General features: G+C 41.6%; 1 protein-coding gene across 1 annotated transcript; it reads right to left on the bottom strand.

Moving 5' to 3' along the window:
• Window positions 1-19,084: 19,084 nt before the first annotated feature.
• Window positions 19,085-20,032, bottom strand: LOC119821815 (vomeronasal type-1 receptor 4-like). Its single transcript, XM_038340930.1, has one exon. The coding sequence runs from the start codon at window positions 20,030-20,032 to the stop codon at window positions 19,085-19,087; it is 948 nt and encodes a 315-aa protein (XP_038196858.1).
• Between the last annotated feature and the right edge of the window lie 2,743 nt (window positions 20,033-22,775).

Below are 22,775 nucleotides of genomic sequence, written 5' to 3'. Positions count from 1 at the left end.
CCCAAGGACTGAGAACTTTTATTCTAATGTCTTTCCATGGCCGAGTGGTCCTCACGATCCACAGTTTAAAAATTTAAAACAAATAAAATAGAAGCCAATTGTGTACTGGGAGAGGGATTATATTCCCCCCTATTTATTTTTGTGAAATACTGTTTTAGAACCATATGCATTCTTTCTACTATAGTTTGTCCAGTGGGGTTGTATGGAATACCTGTAATATGTTTAATATTATTATCTACACAGAAGGTTCGAATTTTTCCACTAGTATATTCAGGTCCATTATCTGTTTTAATAACATTAGGTAACCCCATATAAGCAAAAGCCAGTAGGCAATGAGCTATCACATCCTGAATTTTCTCCCCACTATGCAACGAAGCAAAAATTACTTTAGAGCAAGTATCTACCAAAACATGCATGTATTTCAGTTTTCCAGCTGAAGGTAGGTGGGTTACATCCATCTGCCAAATGTCATTTGGCTTAAGTCTATGGGGGTTAACTCCTGCAATGGATGCATTATGAAATGGGGCACAAGTGGAACATTGGGTGCTAATTTGTAAGGCAGTGGCTCTAGAGCAACAAGTATGGTGCTATAGGAACCTAGCATTAAGGTGATACTTCTTATGGAGTTTAGAAGCTTCTTCTTTGGGACTGGCAAGTAATATTCGGCTATGTGCATCTGCGAGCTGATTACCCTCAGCCAGCGGTCCAGGTAATTAAGTATGACCTCTAATATGACTCACAAAAAGAGGATCCCGTCTGGGCCACAATAAATGTTGCAAACAGCATAATTGTTGTTGTATCAGGGACACAGGAAATATAAGGAGTAGTCTCCAAGGGAGCAATAATTTGAGACAAGTAAATACTATCAGTATATAAATTAATCAGCTCATCAGAAAACATATGCAATGCTAGAATACAGGCTGTTATTTCAGCTGCCTGAGCAGAGACATCGCCAACAAGAGTTTGGGATATCAGATCTTGAGAAACCACCACAACATTTCCTTTTGGGGAAATGTCCATAAAAACTGTTTGAGCTCCCTCCAGGGGCCTATGTTTTACTATCCGTGGAAAAATAACAGGATGATTCTTAAAGAAATTTAACAATGAATGTTGGGGATAATGATCATCAATCATTGCATCAGTGTTAATAAAGTCCAATCATCATTATGTTGCTGTAAGTGCAACAATTGATATTTATCATAAGGGAGTACAATTTTGTCTGGAAATTTGTCAAAGGTTTGTATACTCACCCTCCTAGCTTTCCAGGGCAACTGCAGAACTAAATCATAATATGGAATAATAACACAGGAAGGAGAAGCAGGCATATGTACCCACATAATAAGTCCAGTTTGCCAAAAAAAAACACCAGTTGGTGCAAAATGAGAGTTTAACACTAATAATTGTATGGGCTTATCATAATCCACCCTTTGTAAATGTACCTGTTCTATATTTTGCATAAGAAATTTTAGAGCTCCTTTGGCTTCAGGATAAGCATCCAAGGGGATGAGGGGCCAGTATCCCTGGGTAAAATATTATATAATGGTTTAAGATCTCCAGACTTAATAGATAGTGAAGGGCATATCCATTGCATGTCACCCAAAAAGTGTTGCCAATCATGTAAGGTCTTAAGATGAGCACAATCAAAATCCAACTTCTGTGGTTTAATTCCTCCTTTTTGCAAAATGTGTCCAAGATAAGAATATGAGAGTATGGCTTGAACCTTTTCTGGTGTGATAATCAATCCAGCAGCTGCTAGGGCTTGTTGCATATCAGCAAATGCATCATGCACCTTTTCTAAATGTTTAGCTGCCAATAAAACATCATCCATATAATGAATCATATAAAGATTGGAATATTTCTGTCTAATGGGATATAGTGCTGCTGCCACATAAGACTGGCATATAGTGGGGCTATTTGACATGTCCTGGGGTAATACGACCCAATGGAAATGTAACACAGGTTCTTTAAAATTAATAGAGGGTAGGCTGAAAGCAAATCAAAAGCAATCATCAGGATGCAAAGGAATAGTAAAGATGCAATCCTTAATATCAACTATAATCAGATGCCAATCTTTGGGGATAGCTATGGGAGAGGGGAGCGCTTGCTGCAACAGCCCCATAATTTGTATGGTTCTATTTACTGCAAGAAGGTCCTGAAGCAACTTCCATTTACCATATTTTTTCTTTATTACAAAAATAGGGGTATTTCAGGGGGATGTGGATGGCACTATATGCCCAGCAAGTAATTGTTCTTGTACTAGAGCACGGGCCTTCCACAATTTTTCTTAAGTTAGGGGTCACTATTCCACCCATACAGGGTCATCTGACAACCATGTAATAGGTATGGATGCTGGCAGTGGGACATTGACCTGCACTAAAAATGTCCCAGCCCAGTACAGTTCCCTGGAAGGTGAGTAACCTGGTCATCAGGCATTAAAGGTGAAGTCCAGCCCTGATGCAAAGCACCTAGGCCCTGGCCAGGTCACTATCTCATAGCTTTCATCAGAGAGGTGGTTTTTCCTGAGGCTACCTTTATAGGTTGTGTTATTAAGACAGCCCCCATCTCTGCTAAGCAATCACGTCCCCATAGATTGACGGGCAGGCCGGGAAGAACATACAGCTAGAAAAAACCCTCATGTCCTTCTCCATCATGCCATCTCAATATTTTTGAACATTTTTGAGGAGTTGTTTGACCTATTCCTTGTAATCGTGCAGCACTGTCAACCAAGGGCCAAGCCTTAGGCCAAAATTCCATAGATAGCACTGATACATCTGCTCCAGAATTCAAAATACCCTCAAAAGTTTTCCCTTCTATATTTATTTTGAGCTGGGGTCACTCATTCAATTGAGCAATTCAAAAGGCAGCTGGCCCTGAGGATCCAAATCCCAGGTTTCCACGACTTTGTCTGCTAATAGCATTCTTGGAATTCAGATAAGGAATTAGTACTAATTGAGTTATATGCTCACCCTGAGGAATGGCCACAACCCCTTGTCGGACAGATGTCATAATCTTGATTTCCCACTGATAGTCAGAATCCATGATACCTGGTTGTATCTGAATTCCTCTTAAGATAGTGCTGGCTGCTCCTTCCCAGAATCAGTCCCATAGACCCTGATGGTAAGGGACCATATACATTCATAGGAAGGGCCTGCACCCCCATTTGGGGCATTAAGACTGCTCGGGCAGAGGTCCAGTCTTTCACTCCCTGGGGTGGTTCTGATGAGGTCTGCAATACAAAATGATTGCCTTGTGGAAGGAATTGGATATGGCCACTTCCAGGTTACTGCCTCCGAGGTCCCAGTCATTGCTCCATGCACTGAAGTTCTGGGGCCCTGGAGCAGGGCCTTCCACCTGTTTCCCTGATGTTGATTAATGGTAGGTGGCATGGGTTTCCCTTCTATGTCTGTCTTGGAGCAGCAATCATTAGCCCAATGCGCTCCCTCTCTGCATCTAGGGCACATGCTGGGTTTCTTACCTCCTCCCATCATTAGCTGTGGGCATTCCTTCCAGAAATGGCCAGGAGCTCTGAAGTTAAAACAATTATGGCCTCAGGCCCCCAGTACCTGTCCTCGCATGTTTCCCTGAGGCTGAATAGCTGCTGCTATAACCTGGCCTTGAATGAAATTCCCATCTGTATCTCTGCATATCCTGATATATTCATTTAAACTCTTTGCTTTGTGAGGGCTTAAGGCTTCCTTACAATATTTGTTAGCATTTTCAAATGCAAGTTGTTTTACTATGGGCATGGCTGCCATGGCGTCACCAAACAATCTCCCTGCTAACTGCAATAGCCTATCCACATAGTCCTGAAATGGTTCTGAAGGCCCTTGTAAAACTTTAGACAGCTGATCTCCCACCACCTTGTTGGGTAGAGCCTTCCAAGCTTTAGTAACGGGAGCCACTATTTGTGCAAATACCGCCAGATCATACAAAACTTGTTGCTGCAAATCGGCATAAGCCCCTGCCCCAGTCAACATATCTAGATTACGTTGAGTTTGTCTGGTTTGAGCATTTAATCATGCCGTCTACAAACAGTTTTCCTGGTATTCTCCCCGCCATAGAAGATAGTCTCCCCCAGATAAAATGGCATGGCATAATTGCTGCCAATCACTTAGTATTAAATTCAGAGTGGAGAAAGACTCCATCAAGGCCAATGTGAAAGGTGCTTGGGCCCCATAGGCAGCAACAGCCTCCTTTAATTGTTTTATCTCATTAAACTGTAATGGAAAATGTTGGCACATCACCTGCCCCAGATTATTAGGGTCCAGTATTTCCATTACAGGTGCCACCACATGTGTAGAATGGAAGCTTACCCCTCTATTTTCATCCTTGTTTGAATGAGACCACTACCCTTCAGCATTATAAGCCAGTGGGGCCAAAGGAGTTGGGAGTGAATCTTCTGCTGCTTTACATTTTCTCAGCTTTCTACGAAAATCTCTTATCTCCCTATGTATTATTTCCTCCTCATCTTCCAAAGATTCCTCACTATCCTCTAAAAACTTGGAATCATCAGACTCCTGCCTAGCAATTGACTGTTTACTGAGCCAGGCAGAGCAGATTTTTCTCTAATCATCTTCTCACAACATTTTTCCCATTACCACCACCACATGCCCCCTTTCTCCTTCCTGATCCTCCATAGAACACAGAGAGCCATAGAACACAGAGACACAGGTCTCTTCTTCCTGTATTTCTTGTAAAACTTCCTTAGTTGCTTCTACCTCTTGTTTAACTTTCACCCTGTCTATTAACAGAGCATCTTTAACTAATCACCACAATGAAAAGGTTGCAGGGAGAAAGCTGTCAGGGCCCTCTCATTGTAGTTTCTTTTGTAGGTCTCTGAGCACCTCTTCACAATCTGGAACATTCAGACCTCCTCCCGTAATAAATCAGGGACTGGCCTGCTCTCTGGCTTTAATAACGGCTTCTATGGTTCTTTCTTTTACCGCTGTTCCTTGTTGCTCTAACAATCCTTTTACCTGAAATTGCAATTCTTTTTTGCAGCTAGCAGTTTCCCTTCTTGATTCCCCAATACAACCCTGATGGCAATACAACCCAATACAACCCTGTCCACTTATCCCTCTTTCTCAGATCTCAGTAGAACCTCCACTTGCCACACCAGCACAGCTAGAGCCAAGTCTGAGAGAACGTCAGGATTAATGAAACATGCACTCTGGATGTTGCAGAATCAGAAGCTTTTTATGTACATCACTAAGGGGGTTTTATACTTAACCCACACAGGTGGGTCAACAGGATAGAAACCTCATCACTGGATCCTCGGGTTAGGGCCAAGGCAATTTGTACTCAGGAAGCAGGGTTGGTAAACAACTCTGAGAGCACAGAACTTGCAAGTTTCTCAGAAACCCAGAACAACAAGGGCAAGAAAGGTCACCAAAAGGGGAGGTGAATAGAAGGCCAGGACTTCATTAGGTCCTAACAAGAAGGGTGGCCAGACCCAGGAATGTCCTGTGTAAGTGAGGCTAATAGCAGGTACCCAAAGGCTTCTATTGACAGAGAGGAAGCTTTTCTTGAAAGGCTGTAAGTTATCTCCATAAGCGGAGGCAAAAACATTAACTCCCTGCATCATCACAAGATGTCTGAGATCTAAGCAGACCACAATTACAAATATGTGGAAAGTCCCAAAGTGATTGGAATGGCCAGTCACTATCGGGCATTGGATCCTGCAGATAATATAGGAGGGGTATTGTCCTGTGGATGTATTTCAGAAGGATTGACCCCCAGAAAGTTGTCAAGGGCAGTGGGCAGACAAACATCCTTGAAACTGTATGATCCATTCGGAGCAGACATAACAACCTTCACAAAGATTGTAATATCACATATATAGCATGTTTGGGTGAGAAGTTGTACAGGGCATCAATGGAGCATTTAGGCATTGTATTGGAAAAGTGCCCTTGATCTGGGCCATGGGTCCATTCCTGAATGAGATTTCCTTGGTACCATCAGCCTGGGGGGGAGGTGTATGGTAACATAAAGTACTCTTCTCCCTGGGGTTGACTATTTATCCAAATTGCAAAATCTCCTATGACTATCTTTGCCAAGAGGACAAAATCAGGGGTGAAGGCAGGTATCCAGATGGAAGCAAAACCCAACCATATGGGTAAGGCAGGCTCCAGATAAAGAGAGCTGTTAACAGGAGAAAGCATAGATGAATTTTCTGGGGGGAGGGTCATCTATTTTAGGGTTGTCACTGTATATAATCAGCAAATAGAGTCCCAGGAGACTGGCATTAGAAATGGAGGGGCTTTAACCATGACCTACAGCAAAGGCTAAGCTTAGGCCTGAAAATTATTGTCAATAATGGGACACATAGGCAGGAATATGGTATAAGGTCCTGTCTCTGGCCACACATTTTAGTCTGAGTTAGTAAGGCTTTAAGGGCTCCCCAGGTTATGGAAGAAGCTGGTACAGGTCATCCACTCTGTTGATGACTCTGCCTCTAGGGTTCTCCTTCTGGTTCTGCACATTTTATGTTCCTGAGCAAGTATTATCTCTATGAACCAGATCCTCTTCTCCCTTGTCCAACAACTGGCTGTTCATTGTGGTTATCAGTCTCTCCATTCTTCACAAATGGCCTGATGGCTCACCTAGGTACTCCAATAGGTTTTTCTACTTCTGCTAGGAAAATACAAGAAAAATCTTGACCTGTTGTTAGTAGTGGGGGCAGAACCCCCACTGATTATCTATGGAGTCACACCAGAGGATTAGTGGTAATGGTGTAGTTCAAGGGAGCATGGCTCCCCTGTGCATTTAAATTTTTTTTACTCATTCTACACAGGAATCACTGTTCTCCCTACCTCCCCCAACCCTACTAGCCCATCCACTCCACAGAGAGGGTAAGGTCTCCCATAAGGAATCAAACAAGCCTGGAACATCAAGTTGCAGCAGAACCAAGCCCCTCCTTCCTGCATTGATGCTGAGCAAGGTATCCCACCATAGAGAATGGGCTCAAAAAACCCGCTTATTCACTAGGGATAGAGCCTGGACCCACTGCCAGGGGTCCGCACAAAAATCCAAGCACACAGCTGTCACCCACATGCAGAGGGTCTAGTTTGATCCCAGCAGGCTCCCCAGCTGTCCAGTCCTGAGTCTGTGAACTCCCAGTAGCTAGATTAAGCTGTCTCTGTGGATTTCCTGTCATGATCTGGATCTCTCACCTTTCCTAATATAATTCCTCCTCCCTCTCTTTGACTAAACTCCCAGAGCTTGGCTGTGAATCTCTACATCTGCTTCAATCAGTTACTGGATGGAGGTTCTATGAAGACATTTAAGGTAGTCACCAATCTGATTACAGGGAAAGGCCAGTTCAGGTACCCTCTCCTCTATTGCTTAGAGTCTTAGCTGGGGTCATCCTTGTGGATTCCTGTGGGGCATTCCTAGTGAGGTAGGTGACTGCTTGTTGCTTTCCTGGCTCTTTTTGACTAGACTCCCAGAGCTTGGCTGTGAATCTCTACATCTGCTTCAATCAGTTACTGGATGGAGGTTCTATGATAACAATTAGGGTATTCACCAATCTGATTACAGGGAAAGGCCAGTTCAAGTATCCTCTCCGCTATTGCTTAGGGTCTTAGCTGGGGTCATCCTTGTGGGTTCCTGGGAATTTCCCTAGTGTAGTAGGTGACTGCTTATTCCTTTCCTGGCTTCCCTGACTCCCGAAATAACCACTCAGAAACTGTATTAATTAAATCACTGCTTAGCCTATTAGCTCTAGCTTCTTATTGGCTAACTCTTACATCTTAATTTAACCTATTTCTATTCATCTGTGTATTGCCATATGGCTATGGCTTACTGGCAAGGTTTGGCATCTATCTCCATGGGGGCTGCATGGCTTTTCCTGACTCTGTGTTCTTTCTCCCAGAATTCAGTTTAGTTTTCCCTGCTTACCTCTATTCTGCCCTGTGCAGGCCCCAAACAGTTTCTTTATTACTAATGGTGTTTACAGCATACAGAGGGGAATCCCACAAGACCTCTCGTTTCTGTTTAAACAAAAAGGAAGGTTTAACTTTAACACATGGTAAAATTACATATAATAAAACAGGTACCAAGTAAGAATTACAGTTACACATTTATATCTACTTTATCTTTTATCATAACTAAGAAAAAACTATAATTATAACTAATCTGTTTTCAACTTTATCAAATTGGCCACCAATGTGGGTGGGACACCCTATTTTGTCTGCCCATTTTTAAAGAATGTGTAGCTCTTCAAAAATTCTTTCTATGCTAAGAAGTTTTACATCTGCAAGGATAAGTTATGTAACAGCCTGTGTGGGGCACAATGACTGTTTGACTGTTGTCAGATGGAGCTGAGAGGGAAATGATGTTGGGACACTACAGGGTATTAAACACCAGATTTCACTAGTTTATATGGAATACTAGAAAAAGAAAGTCATTAGAAATGTAGTGGTTCTCAACCTTCCTAATGCTGAGACCCTTTAATACAGTTTCTCCTGTTGTAGTGATCCCCAACCATGAAGTTATTTTCATTGCTACTTCATAACCATAATTTTTCTACTGTTGTGAATCTTAATGTAAATATTTGATATGCAGGATATCTGATAAGCAACCCCTGTGAAAGGGTCATTTGACTCTGAAAGGGGTTGTGACCCACAGTTTGGGAACCACTGATTTAGAGGTTAGGAGTGTGTCATCATATGAGTTTTTTCACTTAAAAATAGGATCACATAGGCTGGTAGGGTGTGGTTCAGTAGGGTAAAGGTCTTGCTGCCAAGTCAATTGATCTGAATTCTATCCATGAAATCTATCTACATGGTGCAAATAAAAACTTAATTCTGGCAGTTTTTATCTTGACTTCCACATCACAGCATTAGTGCAAAACACACACACATGCACACACATGCATGCGTGCACACCACACAAGACACACATTGATGCAGACACACACAGACACACATTACACTCACACACATATGCAACACATGCACAACAACAATAATAAATGCAATTAAAATATAACAAATGGGTCATCCTGATGTCCTGTGTTGGGGCTCATGATCTGGCCCAGTGGCTCTAGAGCACTGGAAGCATTAGAAAGGTTTGAAATGTTGAGTTTGGGCTCATAAAGCACATGAGTGGTAAATTAAACAGGCTGTTTGAATCCTTCTAGGTGGAATGTTATGGATGGTGTAATCATCTCCATTAATATGTTCTTTTGAAATTATTTTTATGTTTTATTTGTTTGAGACAGTGTCTTTGTATCTCAGGACTAGCTTTGACTTGCTATGCAGCTATGTAGCTGAGGAGGGACTTGAACTTCTGCTTAACACTTTGTCTCAGGTAGGGTTTCTATTTCTGTGAAGGGACACCATGACCATAGCAGTTCTTTTGTTTTAAATTATTTATTCATTTATTTAAAAGAAAACAAACAATTTTTTTTCATTTTACATGCCAATCCCAGTTCCCTTTTCCCTCCCTTCCCATATACTTAGCCCTCCTACCACACTCCCATCCACTCCTCAGAGAGGGTAAGGTCATTGCTTTGGGGAAGGTCCAAGGCCCCTTCCTACTTCTAGGCTGAGCAAGGTATCCATCCAAAGAGAATGGGTTCCCAAAAGGCGAGTACAAGCCAGTAGGGATAAATCCTGGTTGCCACTGCCAGAGGTCCAGTAGTCTGCCCCAGCCATACAACATTCAGAGGGACTAGTTTTGGATATATGCTGTTTCCATTCCCAGTCCAGCTGAAGTTGGTGGCTCCCATTAGCTCAGGTAAACGTTTCAGTGGGGTGAACCCACCATGGTCTTGACCCTCTTTGCTCCTATTCTCACTCCTCTCACTTCTTCAACTGGACATTGGGAGCTCAGTTCAATGCTCCCATGCAGGTCTCTGCCTCTGTTTCCATCATTGCCAGATGAAGGATCTGAACAAAGCAGTTCTTATAAGAAGAAAATATTTAATTGGGGTGGCCTACATTTTTAGAGGTTTACTCCATTATTTTCATGGTGTGACAAGGTGGCATGCAGGAAGACATGGTGCTGTAGAAGAAGCTGAGAGTCCTACATCTTAACCAGGAGATAACAGGAAGTGGTCTGAACTTGAGCATAGGAGACCTCAAAACCCACCCCTACAGTGGCATACTTCCTCCAACAAGGTCATACCTATTGCAACAAAGTCACACCTCCTAGTAGTGCCACTCCTGTTATTTTAAGCTAGATCTCAATTGCTAGATTTTATCAAAAAAGACTCAGGATCCAGATGCTGTGGTAAAAGCCTGCTAGTTCAGAGAGGTAGAGAAAGCACCCAGCTTGCCTTCCTCCTCTGCTGATGTCTCAGAAAGAGCTTTCTCCTATGTTGTCTCAAACAAAACTCCTTCAACCTGATGTCCCTCACTTCTTCTCCCCCTGCTTCTCCTCCTGACTTCTTTCTTTCCCTGGTTGTTTCCTGTCAACTGGTTGCTTGCTCCACCTCTTGACCTAAGGATGGTTTTATTTAGTTCTGTTTACAATATTAAAGCAGCAATCTCTTGGATTAAAGGTGTGTGCTAGGGCTGAGCCACATCACAGCTAGAATCAGCTTTTTCCAGTAAATAACACAATATCAGGGGTCATAGTGTGATCAAATATCCTGTGACACGCTCCCTATGAGCTTATGTGGGGCAGTTACATTCAAACTACTATATCACTGGACCTCCTACTTATACTTCCCAAGTATTGGGACAGTAGGCTTGCACCACTGAATCTGGTTTATGTGGTATTGGGAATTGAACTTTGTGTATGCTAGGCAAGCACTCTACCAACTGAGTCACATCATTAGTTCTAAATGAATACTCTGGGCTTATCTTGAACTCATGAGAGTCCTGCCTCTGCCTTGGTAGTGTGTATCCTACCAGCATGCATCAATACAAACATGCTGTATGTTTTTCATATGGAGAGTCAAACACATTCTGAACTTGACTGATGACTCTGTAGAGGAGTGTTGCAGGATATTTGATCACACTGTATGAAAATGTGTCACCATTTTATTCAGATTTGTTTAATAAAGAGCTGAATGGCCAATAGCTAGATGGGACTTTCAGGCAGAGACAGGACTCAGGGAAGGAGAGAGGTGGAAGATGCCAGTAGAACATGGATGGAGTGGAATATACAGAATGAAGGACAGGTGGCAGAATGTAGATTAATAGAAGCAGGTTAATTTAAGTTAAAAGAGCTAGTTGGGAACAAGCCTCAGCTAAAGACCTCCATGTCATTATTTGGGGGCTGGTAGTCACCAAAAGAAAGTCTGACTACAGGGGATTCATTCTCTTTCCATGGAGGACTTTTGGGCTAGATGCCTGAGGTTGAAGGTCAGTGTTGGTTCCTTTCTTTGCATGTGTAAAACACTAATATCTGCTTTGATCCATCAAAAGAAGGATATCTGAATTATTATATAATTTGGGCAACTATCAAAAGTCTATTTTTAAAAGTTCTTAGAAAAGTCTGTATAATGCTATTTGATCATATTCACCCTCTTCTCCAATCTTTCCAAATTCACCCCATTCTCTGCCTCCACAACTTTCGTGTCCTTAAAAAAAAAAACAAATCAAATTTGTCTGTCCATATACGTTTGGATAAATGGCCCAAATGTGGTGATATTTTGTTTGTGATCTAACAAATAAAACTTTCCTGAAGATCAGAGTACAGAGGTAGCCACTGGCTAGCCATAGAGGCCAGGTAGTGGTACATACCTTTAATCCCAGCACTAGGGAGGTGGAGACAAGATGGGCTATGGCTGGGCAGAGAGAATGTAAGGTGGGAGGAGATAGAAACTCATTGCATTCAGTCTGAGGATTCTGAGGACTTGTAGAGACAAGATAGCCTCTTTGGATTTCATAGAGATAAGAACTAGTGGCTATTTGCTCTGCTTCTCTGATCTTTCAGTTTTCACCCACTAATATCTGACTCCGAGTTTTTATTATTAACACCAATTAGAACTCTCACTACACCACTAGTGTAGCATGGTAGACTTACCAGGAGTCACACCCTGTAAGAAAGCCAACCCTCTGCCAGCATCAATCAGCTGTCAATAGTTCCTCAGCTAGAGGTGAGACTTTGTGCCCATGTTCCCTCTCCATGCTGTTATTTGGTTTATCTTGAGCTTGCACAGGGCTTGTGGATGCTGTCCCAGCACTGTGAGTTTGTGCAGCTGCCATGGTATGTCCAGAAATAGCTTTCTTGTAGTCACCCATCATCTGGCTTTTGTAAACCTTTCACCCCCTTTTTCTCATTGATTCCAGTACCTCGGAAGAAAAGGTGCGATATAGATAACCCATTTAGGGCTGAACATTCTGCAGCCTCTTAGTCTCTCTACATGGACTAATGGTGAGTCTCTGTGTTAATCACTATCTACCACAAAAATAAACTTCTGTGATGAGAATCGAGACATGAATCACTTATGGGTATAACTATAAGTCATGAGGAATCAATTTAATTCTATTCCTATTTATCAAATCAACAGCAGTAGGCTCTCATCTAGGGCATATGTCTAACTAGACTCTGGATCTTGGCTTGTTAATGGTGTCAACTATGGGTGCCATTTTATGCAGTAGGCCTTAATTCTAACCACAAAGTGATTTCTTACTTCCATGATATTTGTGCTATTATTACATCACTGGGCATGTCTTGACAAACAGGTCATTATTGTTGCCTGCAGGGTTCATAGCTGGGTACAATTGATGACTGCCTTTCTTCCTCAGCAATACACACACACACACACACACACACACATACAATTTTCTAAGACCATGAACTGAAGCCTAAGTGTCAAAGTTTCCATGTTAGTGCCAGTTTGATTTCTCCATGTTCTGTGACTCAAGTTTTTGGTATCTTTAGCAACAGGGACTTAGCATTAAGCTCTAGGGGACAACATTGGTAATGTCTAGGTGTCTATGAAATATCATTGGCCAACAGTCTCAAATTAGGTGACTCATATTTGACACTGGGCTTTTTAGTTGTTAGCCTGTTGTGTCTAGAAGTGTTAATGGCATCCATTTACAGTATAATTCCAGAAGTATTTATTTATTTAACATGTACATGTTTTTTTGTCTGCATGCATGTCTGTGATCCATATATGTGCCTGGTGCTCATGTAGGCCAAATAAAGTGTTAGACCTCCTATAACTCTAATATCACAGAAAGTTGTGAGCTGCCATGCAAGTGCTGGGAATGGAGCTCAGGCATTTTGTTGGGAATAGAACCCAGTGCTCTTCATTGAGCCATCTCTCAAATTCATTTAAACTCTTTTATTTGTGTGTACTTTTATATTTTAGGGATCTTCTATTGTGTCAGGTTTCCATAAGACTTTACAGAAGGTCTGTAGCATTAGTTCTTCCTCACCATCTTTCCTTCTCTATCCTTCTCTTTCCAACCCCATTTATACCATCATGTTCTATCCCTCCTGGCCGTTAAGTGTGATCCTCTATTACTAATGTTCCCTTACTAGTTTCCTGACCTCTATGGGTGTTCCAAATGAAACATGCACATTTCAGGATTCAAAGATAACATCCACAAATGAGAAAATATGTGATGTTTGTCTTTCTGGGTCTGGGTCTGGGTTACTTCATTCAGAAAGAGTGCTTATGGCTCCATCCATCTACTTGTTTTCTTAGTCACTGTTCTACTTCTAAGAAGAGACACCGTGGCAAAGGCAACTCTCATAAAAGGAAGTATCTAATTAGGAGCTGAGAGCTATGTCCTATCTTCAAGGAGAGAGAGAAGAGAGAGAGAGAGAGAGAGAGAGAGAGAGAGAGAGAGAGACTTAGCCCAGCATGGGCTTTTGAAACCTCAAAGCCAACATTCAGTGACATACTTCCCCCAACAAGGCTACACCTAGTTCAACGAATTCACACCTTCTAAACCTTTTCAAACATTGCCACTCTCTGATGATTAAGCATTCAAATATATGCACCTATGGGGGAAATTCTAATTCAAAACTCCACACCTGTGAATTTCATAATTAATTTTTCCTAATGGTTGAATAACATTCCATTGTGTAAATATATAAAATTTTAATTATCCATTCATCAGTTGCAGAGGCTTAATATCTAGAATATACAAAGAAAGGCTGAGCTCCAGGAGTCCAATTGAAGAGAGGGGGAAGGGATTATATGAGCAAAGGGAGGTTGAGATCATGATGTAAAAACCAAGACAGCTGACCTGAACTTGTGGAAGCTCATGGACACTAGACTGACAGATAGGGAGCTGGCATGGGACTGACCTAGGACCTCTGCATCTGGGTGACAGTTGTGCAGCTTGGTCTTTTGTGGTGCCCCTAGCAAAGGCACCAGGGTCTATCCCTGACACATGAACTGGCTCTTTGGAACATATTCCTTATGGTGGGATGCCTTGCCCAGTCTTGATGCAAGGGGGAGGAGCTTGGTACTGCCTCAACTTGATATGTCATGCTTTTTTTACTTCCAAGGGGGGCCTTACCCCTTTGTATGGAGACAGAGGAAGAGTGTGGAGAGGGGAGGTAGAAAGCAGGTGGGGGAGGGAGGGAGAGGAGAGGAGAGGAGAGGAGAGGAGAGGAGAGGAGAGGAGAGGAGAGGAGAGAAACTGTGGTTGTCTGTAAAATCAATCAATCAATGGACATAGAATTAAACCGGTCTCAAAAGATGAAATGCAGGAGCTGGGAGATGACTCAGTGGCCAAGAGCACTGGTTGCTCTTCCAGAGGACTTGGGTTTGGTTACCAGAACCCCACCATAGTTCACAAATATCTGTAACTACAGTTCCAGGGGATCTGATGCCTTCTTCTGAACTCTAAGGCCACCAGACACTCACGTGTTGCATAGCTATACATTCAGGCAAAGCACTCATAAGCATCATACAAAAATAAATCCAAAAAATAAAGATGATATAAATGGCCTTAAAAAGCATTTTAAAATGTTTTAATGTTTAAAATTTAAAATGCCCCACATATTTAGTCTCAGGGAATTGCAACTTAAAACTGTTTTTGAGAATGTATCTTAACCTAGTCAGAATGGCTAGCGAAATGGCATGGATCTGGGGAAAGAGAATCACTTATTCCCTGTTGGTTGGAGGGTAAAATGGCACAGTCACTGTGGAACTCAATGTGGAGGTTCCTCCAAAGCTATAGGTTTACCACATGATCCAGTTATACTCTTTTATATATACCTGTGGTTGTTTCAATGAGAATGGCTCTCATAGGTTTATGTACTTGAATGATCGGTCCCCAGTTGGTTGATCTATTTCAGGAGAGTTAGGTAGTGTAGCCTTGTTCCCAGAAGTGTGTCATCAGAGGGCAGGTTTTAAGATTCCAAAAGTCTTTGCCCATTTCCATTAGATCTCTCTGCCTTCTACTTGTGTATAAAGATGTAAGTTCTCCCTTAAGGTGGGGGGAGGGGCTTGATCCTGTTCCAACTTAATGTGCCAGACATTGTTGACTTCCCTGGGAGCCCTACAGGTTGGAAAGAGTGGATGGGGGTAGACTGGGGAAGAGGCAGGGGAGGCAGGGGGAGAGTTGGGGGGGGACTGTAAATGTAATATAAAATGAAATTTAAAAAATGAATTAAAATTAAAAAATGGTGTAAGGTCTCAGTTACTGCTCTAGCACCATATCTGCCTGCCTGCTGGCATGCTCCTGGCCATGATAATCATAGGCTCCAACACTCTTAAATTATAAGCGACAAATTAAAGTCTTTCTTTTATAACTTTCTTTGGTCATGGTATTTTGTCACAGCAATAGAAAAGTAACTAAAAGACTCTATATCCTATTGTAGAGATGCCTGTTTACCCATGTTCATTGATGATCTATTCACAGAAGCCTGGAAATGGAAACAACCTAGATGTCCATCAGCTAATGAACAGATAATAATAATAATAATATGTCTTTAAATTTAAAAAAATAGCATATATGAATGTTCTGCTTGCATACATATCTGTTTAGCATGTGTGTGCCTGATGACCATGAAGTCAGAAGAGGGTATGGGCTCCTTTAGACCTGGATTACAGATTATTGTAAGCCACCATGTAGGTGCAGAAACTGAACCTGGGTCGTCTGGTAGAGCCAACACGTGATCCTAACTGTTGAGGCATCTCTCAAGCCCCACCTATCCAGTCTTACAATACTGATGTAAGTATAACTCATAAGTAATCGCTTTTCCCCATTTAAGGTAGGCAACATTTATTTGGAGGAAATTTATTTGTTGAATGGTTATCACACATTCTTTCGAAGAGAATTGTTCAAGTTGGGTGTCACAGCACAGACCTTTATCCCTAGTACTTGCAAGTCAGAGGCAGGTTATCTCTGTGATTTAGAGGCCAGCCTGGTCTACAGAGTGACCTTCAGGACAATGGGGGGTTGCATAGTGACACCCTGTCTCAAGAAACAAAAATAAATAAATAAATGAAGCAGACAGTTTAAAAGAAGTTTTATCCAAGATACAAATAATATAGTTTGAATCTTCTAATTACAAATTTTAAGAGGGAAAAAATCATGAAGGAGAATAAAAAACGTATAAAATAGTCCAATGTGATGGTGCATGACTTCATTCCCAGTACTCAGGAGGCAGAGGCAGAGGCAGACAGATCTCTTAAGTCCCAGGCCAGCCTAATCTACAAAATGAATTCCAGGAAAAGCCAGGGCTACATACAAAGATTCTATCTCAAAAAACAAAACGAAACAAAGTACATATAAAATAAACATTTTTTGTTTTTTAATTAATTAAAAGTTTTATTAATTAAATGTATTCAATTATTTTACATTCTGATCACATTTCCCCCTCTTTTCTCACCTCCCTCTCCCTCCTTCCCATCCCCCCTTCAATCCACTTCTCTATTCCTGTTCAGAAAGGGTCAGGCCTCCCAAGGATTTCAACAAAGCATAGCATATCCAATTGAGGTAAGACTAAGCTCCTCCCCTTGTATTAAGGCTGGTCATGGCAATCCAGTATGAGGAACAGGTTCCCAAAAGCCAGGCAAAGCATTAGGGACAGTCCCTGCTTCCACTGCTAGGATTCCCACAAGTAGATCAAACTATACGACTATCACACATATGTGGAGGGCCTAGTTATATGTCACACACATGCAGGCCCCCTAGCTGTAGATCCATACTTGGTGAGCTTCTATGAGCCCAGGTTAGTTGTTGCTATGGGTTCCCTTGTGAATTGTGATGTCCTTGAACACCATCCCCCACCCCCCACCCCCAGCTTGTACAATCCTTCCTTCTCTTCAGCAGGATTTCCTGAGCTCAGTCTAATGCTTGACTTTAGGTCTCTGCATCTGTTTCCATCAGTTGCTGGATGAAGATTCTCTGAGGAAAATTGGGATAGTCTCCAGTCTATGAATAGAGTAGAATATCATTAGGCATCATTAGACTGACTTTTATTTTTTTTCTCCAGTTGTGTTTGGTTCTATCCTAGGTCTCTGGACCATCCAGGCTCTGAGTGCTGGCACTCCAGGCAGTGTTGGGGGCGGGCTCACTCTGGTGGTAATGTGTCTGAGGCTAGACTAGTCATTGATTGGTCACTTCTCCATTCTCTCCCCCCAATCCCCTGTACATCCCATAGACAGGACAGACTGTAGGGTATATGCTCAAAAGTGGTATAGCTGGACCAAGAGGTGGATCAATTCCCAATTTTCTGAGAAACTGCCATATTGATTTCCAAAGTGAGTGTATAATAATTTATTAATTTTACATCCTGATCAAAGTTTTCTCTCCCTCTTCTCCTCCCAGTCCCTATGTCCATGTGTCTCTGTGTCCCCCATCTACTGTCCCTTCATTTCTGTTCAGAAAAGATCTGGCCTTCCATGGGTATCAACAAAACATGGCATATCAAGTTACAATAAGACTAAGGACCTCCCCATGTGTTAAGAGTGGGCAATGCAACCCAGTATGAGAAAAAGGGTCCAAAATGTCAGCAAAAAAGTCAGAGACAGCCCCTGCTCTCACTGTTAGGAGTCCCCCAAGAAGACCAAGCTACACAACTGTCACATATATGCAGAAGGCCTATGTCAGTCTCATGCAGACTTCCTTGTTGTCAATTCAGTGTCTGTGAGGCCCCATGAGCCCAGGTAAATTAATTTTGTGGGCTTTTTGGTGATATCCTTGACCCCTCTGGTTCCTACAATCCTCTCCCTCTCTTCAGCAGAATTCCTGACTTCAGCCTAATCAGAGTATCAAAATGAAAAAATGTTTGAAAAGTCTGTCTGTCTGTCTATCTGTCTATCTGCCTGTCTGTCCGTCTATCTATCTATCTATCATCTATCTATCTATCATCTATCTATCATCTATCATCTATCTATCTATGTATCTATCTATTTATCTATGTATCTCTCTATGTATCTATCATCTATGTATTTATCTATCATCTATGTATGTATCTAGCTATCTATCATTATATATCTATGTATCTATGTATATATCTATGTATATATCTATGTATCTATGTATCTATCTATGTATCCATCTATGTATCTATCTGTCATCTATGTATCTATCTATCTATCTATCATCTATGTATCTATCTATCCATCCATCTATCTATCCACCCATCCAACCATCTATCTATATTTCTATCTGTCTGTATGTATGTATGTCTGTCTGTCTGTCTGTCCCCTTGCATGTGTGTAGGACCATGTGTATAAAATATGTGTGGGTGTTATGGCACTCACACAGAGTTCAACATGACCACGTTTTTTTAAAATTTATTTATTTTATATGCATTGATGTTTTCCATTCATATATGTCTTGTGAGGGTGTTGGACCAATGGAACTGGGGTCACAGACAGTTGTGAGCTGCCATGTGGGTGCTGGGAATCAATTTCTAGAAGAGCAGTCAGTGCTCTTAACCTATGAGCCATCTCTCCAACCCCAGACCATATTTTTATAGCAAGCTCCAAGGTATTATAATTTAAGTTGACAGTAAATATAAAAATTAAATAAATGGTATAGATGTAATTTTTATTGAGACAAAATATAATCTAAGATTTGAAAACATACAACTTGTGTGAATTCTAACATGGACCATATCAAGGATCAAGAGCCACACAGCTTCCAACTTATCACATACATCATTAAAGAGATTTGTTTGTTAATGAGCACATCTGGCCTTCATATCATCCACCAAATATTCTTTGAAAACAGGTAATTCTCAGTACTGATAAAGAAGAAATAAACTGCAAAATTATTTTATTATTGCTCATTAGTAAAAATGGGCAGAAAGTAGGGTAGAATGACGACACAATTACAATAATTACCCCCAATGTTGGTAATCTTTCATGTGTATACAACCCATAAAGGGTGATGAAATTGTTCAACCAATAAAAGATCACAAAACAGCTCACCAGCAACAAGATGCTGTGAGTGGCTCGGAGCTCAGGAGATTGCTGGCTGGTGAGGCTTGGGCTACGGAGATACTGGGCTCCCTGGCGGTGTTTGTAAAGGAGAGTCACCATATAGAAACTGGTCAACATCATGATGGCCATAAAGAGAATGTCTCCTATTAAGATACCACTCAGGAAAAATTCTTGAGCAATGTAATATGGTAGTATTCTTTTACAGTAAACATGATAATATCCATCACCAACATCAGTGTGATTGATTTTAGCTACCACAGTCTCAATGATGTGCACATATATGAGCAGGTTGATGAGCCAGGAAAACAGGAAGGAGCAACACGTCCATGTAGAGAGTTTAGGCTTAAGCCATGCCCACTTAGAGTTACTGGGAATGATGGTGATGGCTTGAAACGTGCTTAGAATGGAGGTAGTGCAGATGGACAAACCCCGGGTGACTCTGAACACATATAAAACTGCCTTACAGCCGACATCATCCAGAAAGTGTCTGACTCCAAAGGATGACATGATATATGATATCATAGCAAATATGACTGTCAACATGTTGACAAATACCAGGTGCATGAAAATGGGATCAATAGGTCTTCTAAAGCGGGATCTGACTAAGAAGCTGTACACATACAGCATGAAGAGCAGTGAGTTCCCTATGACACCCACACAGAGCTGGGATACGAGGAACCCCCCCAAGATGGTGTTGCTTGGAAACATCACCTCAGTGATGTTTTAGATATTATTAGGCTTGTCAGGCCTGGAACTACATTCCAGGGAGACTTGAGAACATCAGAGGACAGAAGGTGTTGAAGCAGGTGTGCTTAATGCAAAAATCTTCTGAGTGCTGTTATATTAAGTGGCAGGATTGGTTAATAAGTGGAAAGGCAAATTTGCATGTCGTAGAGTTTTTATTCAGTAGCTCATATTGTGTATTTTAAAAATCCTGTTTGAAAGGTCTGATCTTTCCCAAGAAGACTGTGTAAAACAGAGACAGTAACATGAATATTTAAACATCTTTAGAGTTTCAATTGCATGCAACACTCTCCAAAGGTATTTGTCTTTAAATTCTCAGTAAAGGGGCTGTAGCGTTGGCTCAGCAGTTAAGAGCTCTTCTAGAGGACCCAAGTTTGATTCCCTTGATTCACTTGGGGGCTCACTACTATTTTTAAATCCAATTTTAGAGAATCTGATACCTTCTTCTGGACTCTGTGGGCACCAGACATGCACATACTACACAAACGTACATGCAGGTAAAACACTTGTACACGTAAAAGAAAAGCATAAAAACAATTTTCCCCAAAAGTAGATTCTCCACTTGGGTTTTGTCTCTGAGTCCAGTCCTCTGTCACTAGCAAATTTCTGAAGCAGTTTAGGAGCTCTGTCCCTGTGTAGAGCTGCAGAACACGAAGGGACAGTTGCTACTATATGTGCCCCAGTGTTGAACACATTCTCAGAGAAATGTATTTCCTGTCACCATTTCTATTATTTGCCAGGAAATGAACAGAACTGCAGGTCATGGTGTTATGTGAAATAAGGCAGTCTCACACAGGTAAACACCATATATGTCCTTACATGTGGAATCTGGTAGATAAATTTACAAACCCAAAGGGGAGACTCAGCCATGTGTAAGCAATGGAGGTTGGAGAGTGATACAGATGTAAGCCATGGGAGAATATAATAGAAGTCACGTTTATGGATGTGTGTAAATGTCATAATAAAACATGAAAATATGGTGTGTATTTGTCAATAAGCCTTCGTAAAGGCTCAATAAATTAACAACAACAACAAAAACCAAATTGGACTACAGAGACTAAATGTGTAGCAAGGAGGGTGCTTGTTTGTTTCTGGCTGCTTTGCCCTGAAATAATCACACAGAAACTGTATTAATCAAATCACTGCTTGGCCCATTAGCCCTAGCTTCTTATTGACTAACTCTTACATATTAATTTAACCCATTTCTATTAATCTTTGTATCGCCGTGTGGCTGTGCCTTACTGGCCAAACTTTCATATGGCTCCAGCTACCTGGCTTCTCTTTCACTCTGTCCTCCTTTCTCCCAAGCATTCAGTTCTGCCTTCCCCGCCTATCTCTGTTCTGCCCTATCAGGCCAAGCCAGTTTTCTTTATTCATTTATAGTAATCACAGCATACAGAGGGAAATCCCACATCATAAGCGTATGATTTTTCTATCAGATTTCAAATGTAGCATATATCATCATCCAAGCATGACATTCCAACTACCTGTTATTATATCCATGATTTAACAAAAATGCAAACACGTCAGAGGTCATTGTTAGGTACAATTACATTGTGTAAACACTGATGAACACATAACTCCAGATCTCAAGGGAACATAGAATATTTGCTCTTTACTAAATTGCATATACTTATGAGATTTAATGTTAATGAACATGTAGACAGTTTAGGTGGAAAAAGAATGACAAAGGAGCTGGGGAGATGTTGGCTCAGTGTTTAAGATAACTTGGGTTCAGTTTGCAGCACCCACATAGCTACAAACAACCATCTGTAACTGCAGTTCAAGGGGATTTGTCCTCTCAGGAACTGCACACATGGTTGTAGATATACATGCAAGCAAAACATCTGGACATGAATTGAAAGAAATGTCCAAGCAGTGGCAGCACATGTCTTTAATCTCAGTGTTTGGGAGGCAGGTACAGAGGCAGACAGATCTCTGAGGTTGAAGCCAGCCTGGTCTAGAGTGAGTTCTGGGACTGTCAGGACTACATGGGAAACCCTGCCTTGAACAAACACACACACACATCAACAAATGAATAAGTAAATGGGATGACTTGGGGGTCACAAGGGGAGTTGGTGGGAGGTTGTGATGGGTCTAAATCATCCAAACATATTGTATAAATGTATGAACATTTCAGAAGATGGATAAAAATAGTAGTAAAATGTTTTTCAACTAACCAACAGAAATATGTCATCTTAAATAAATAATGCCACACAAGGATACTGATAAGGGAACAGAATTACTTTCTTAAGCAATCCCATGTCTTTACTGGGCCAAGGGAAGATGGGGAGAGAAAAGTGTGAAGGGGAGAGCGGGGGGAGCTCGGAGGAATGGGGTGCTTGGGATATAGGAAGGGTGGATATGAGAGCAGGGAAGCATATATCTTAATTTAAGGAGCTACCTGAGGGTTGTCAAGAGACTTGACCCTAGAGGGGTTCCCAGGTTTCCAGGGAGACGCCCCCAGTTAGTTCCTTGGGCAGCTGAGGAGAGGGAGCCTGAAAAGGCCAGTTCCTATAGCCATACTGATGAATTTCTTGCATATCACCATAGAACCTCCACCTGACGATAGATGAAGAAAATGACAGAGCCCCACATTGGAGCACCGGACTGAGCTCCCAAGGTCCTGATGAGGAGCAGAAGGAGAGAGAACATGAGAAAGAAAGTCAGGACCGGGAGGGAACCTCCAGCTGGCGACAGATGGGGA

Source organism: Arvicola amphibius, chromosome 8 (assembly GCF_903992535.2).
Source record: "Arvicola amphibius chromosome 8, mArvAmp1.2, whole genome shotgun sequence".
In the NCBI taxonomy this organism is placed as follows: domain Eukaryota; kingdom Metazoa; phylum Chordata; class Mammalia; order Rodentia; family Cricetidae; genus Arvicola; species Arvicola amphibius.
The sequence above is the reverse complement of the archived record's forward strand: the minus strand, read 5'-3'. Positions and strand labels throughout refer to the sequence as shown.

Excerpts from the sequence above, each read along its gene's own strand:
- LOC119821815 (XM_038340930.1), bottom strand. The coding sequence starts at position 20,032 with ATGTTTCCAAGCAACACCATCTTGGGGGGGTTCCTCGTATCCCAGCTC.